This window comes from Limulus polyphemus, unplaced genomic scaffold (assembly GCF_000517525.1).
Source record: "Limulus polyphemus unplaced genomic scaffold, Limulus_polyphemus-2.1.2 Scaffold4475, whole genome shotgun sequence".
Taxonomy (NCBI): Eukaryota; Metazoa; Arthropoda; class Merostomata; order Xiphosura; family Limulidae; genus Limulus; species Limulus polyphemus.
This window is the reverse complement of record NW_013670085.1, coordinates 75,532-77,796: the sequence shown is the minus strand read 5'-3', so window position 1 is coordinate 77,796 and position 2,265 is coordinate 75,532. Positions and strand designations below refer to the sequence as shown.

General features: G+C 38.7%; 1 protein-coding gene across 1 annotated transcript in view; it reads left to right on the top strand.

Moving 5' to 3' along the window:
• The window catches only part of LOC106471211 (alpha-amylase 1-like), a 16,178-nt gene that overhangs the window by 12,209 nt on the left and 1,704 nt on the right, over positions 1 to 2,265 (top strand). Inside the window, exon 5 of the mRNA XM_013931801.2 lies at positions 1,462 to 1,780. Within this exon, the coding sequence (XP_013787255.2) occupies positions 1,462 to 1,780 (319 nt within the window). The remainder of the gene's footprint in view (positions 1 to 1,461; positions 1,781 to 2,265) is intronic.

Genomic DNA, 2,265 nt, shown 5'->3' with positions numbered 1-2,265 from the left:
GAAAATGGTCCGCGCACTAATTATCTTCTGCTACAACATGCCTAGTACTCAAGGTTCACTCGAATTGTCAGATTTTGTTAGAGGAAGGATAGTTGGTCAAGCAGATGGTGGAATAAGTCAGTGGCAAATTTCGCAGAATTTGGGAATCCCGCTTTCGACAGTCAACAAAATCATCGTGCAGTTCGGGAAACACGGCAAGGAAATAACTGAGCAGCGTCCGGGTCGTCCTGGTCCATCGGAGAGGACAAAAAGGGCTGTCAAGAGGAGCATCGAAATGGACCCCAGATTAACGACTGCAGAAGTGGCCAAAGTTGGTGGGATGAGCCCGAAATCTGTTCAACGGATTCTCTACAGATTGGGTTATCGTTGCAGAGCAGCTAGATGGAAGCCCTTATTAAGACCTGCCAACATAATCAGACGAAAGAAGTGGGCAAGTGGTATGATGACCAAGCCTCTGGACTTTTGGAAGACCGTATTGTTCTCAGACAAACCAACATTCGCTCAATTTTCAAACAGTGGAAGGATATGGGTCTGGAGAATGCCTCACCAAGAGTTTTGGCTCAACAGATTGCAGCCAACTGTGAAGCATGGTGGTTTCAGCGTGATGGGTTTGGGGAGCTGTTTGGGTTGGTGGGAGATCGAGCTTAGCGGAGTGCGTTGGCAACATTCATTTTGCGAAATACGTCGAAATATTGGAGGAAGGACTCTTGCCACTTTATTCCTCTGGTTTCGTGGATAATAACACAACGTTGTTCCAGGAAGATGGAGCACCGTGTCACACCGTGCTAAAAACACCCAAAAGTGGCAGGAAGAACATAGTATCCAGAAGTTACCCTGGCCGAGCCAATCTCCTGACATGAACCCCATCGAAAAACTTTGGGCCATACTCGACCAGCAAGTCAAGAAACAACCAAAAAACCAACTTCGAAGAGCGATCTACTCCAAGTAGAAGCAAGAGTGGGCGAAAATCCCACAATCTAAAATTGATGAGATGATTCTCACGATGCCCCAAAGGATCAACGAACTCCACGAAGCGATAGGAAGATATACTAGATATTAATTAAATTATAAATATATTAATTCATGTGAATATGACTGAAGATTTTCATTTTTTCTGAAAAGGTGGTGTCTATATACTTGTGACCACGCTGTGTATAAGAGGAAGACGATGCTATTATTGTTTATGTTCGGTCAGAGACAACACATTAGTTTTATTTGATAAATAAGAATATCGCGACTCTATAAAGTTCTCTGCAATTTTTGAATGTGGTTATTAGCTGATAATGAGTCGATACTATTGGTCGAAAAGTTGTAATTACTAAAATATGAACTTGAATACTCTAAAAGTTACTGTTATTGTACGTTTGAAGTAAATAAGAATATCGTTTTACGTACAATTAGTTTTAATAATTCTTATATTGGTACGTTGGTTAAACCGATAATTTTAAATATTACCCTCAGATGGCGCCAAATGTACAACATGGTGAGATTTAGAAATGCAGCCGGCTTAAGTAAGATGACAAACTGGTGGGATAATGGCGGAAACCAGATTGCATTTAGCCGAGAAAACAAGGGATTCATCGCTATCAACAACGAGGATTACACTCTAGACAAACAACTTCAAACTGGACTTCCTTCCGGAACTTACTGTGACGTCATAAGCGGTAACAAAGAAGGAGATCGGTGTTCTGGACGCACCGTAAAAGTAGATAGTTATGGGAACGCCAAAATCCATATAGATAATAAATGGGAAGATCCCATGATTGCTATTCATATAGAGGTAAGTTAGGATGCTCCTTCTTTTTAAAGTCAACATATAAACAACTTGATATTTATATATTATTAATCAAAAGTAAGCTGACTATATTGATGAAACTAAGAAGTAAATAATACACAAGAAAATTAAACTTTTTATTTACTAAAATGCTTTGAATCATTACTTGAGTACCCTTGCTGCTATTGATGTTTTCGACCGTAATCCCAATAATGTCCCAAGAGATTCGGAAAGCTTTCCATATGCTAACTTAACAAAAGTTGAAAACGTTTAAGGATTGATAATAATAAATAAGATCTTTGAAATTATTTTAAGGCTTACAGCCAATAATATTCTTGAAAATCATTTTAAAGCAAAATGAATTATGTTATTGCTTACAAAACACATAAGAACTATCTATGATTCATGGTAAGATCCACTCAGCTTACCAATACACGAAACCTAAACATAATTTCCCTTTAGAGGCACATTTATACATGTGAACAGAATAC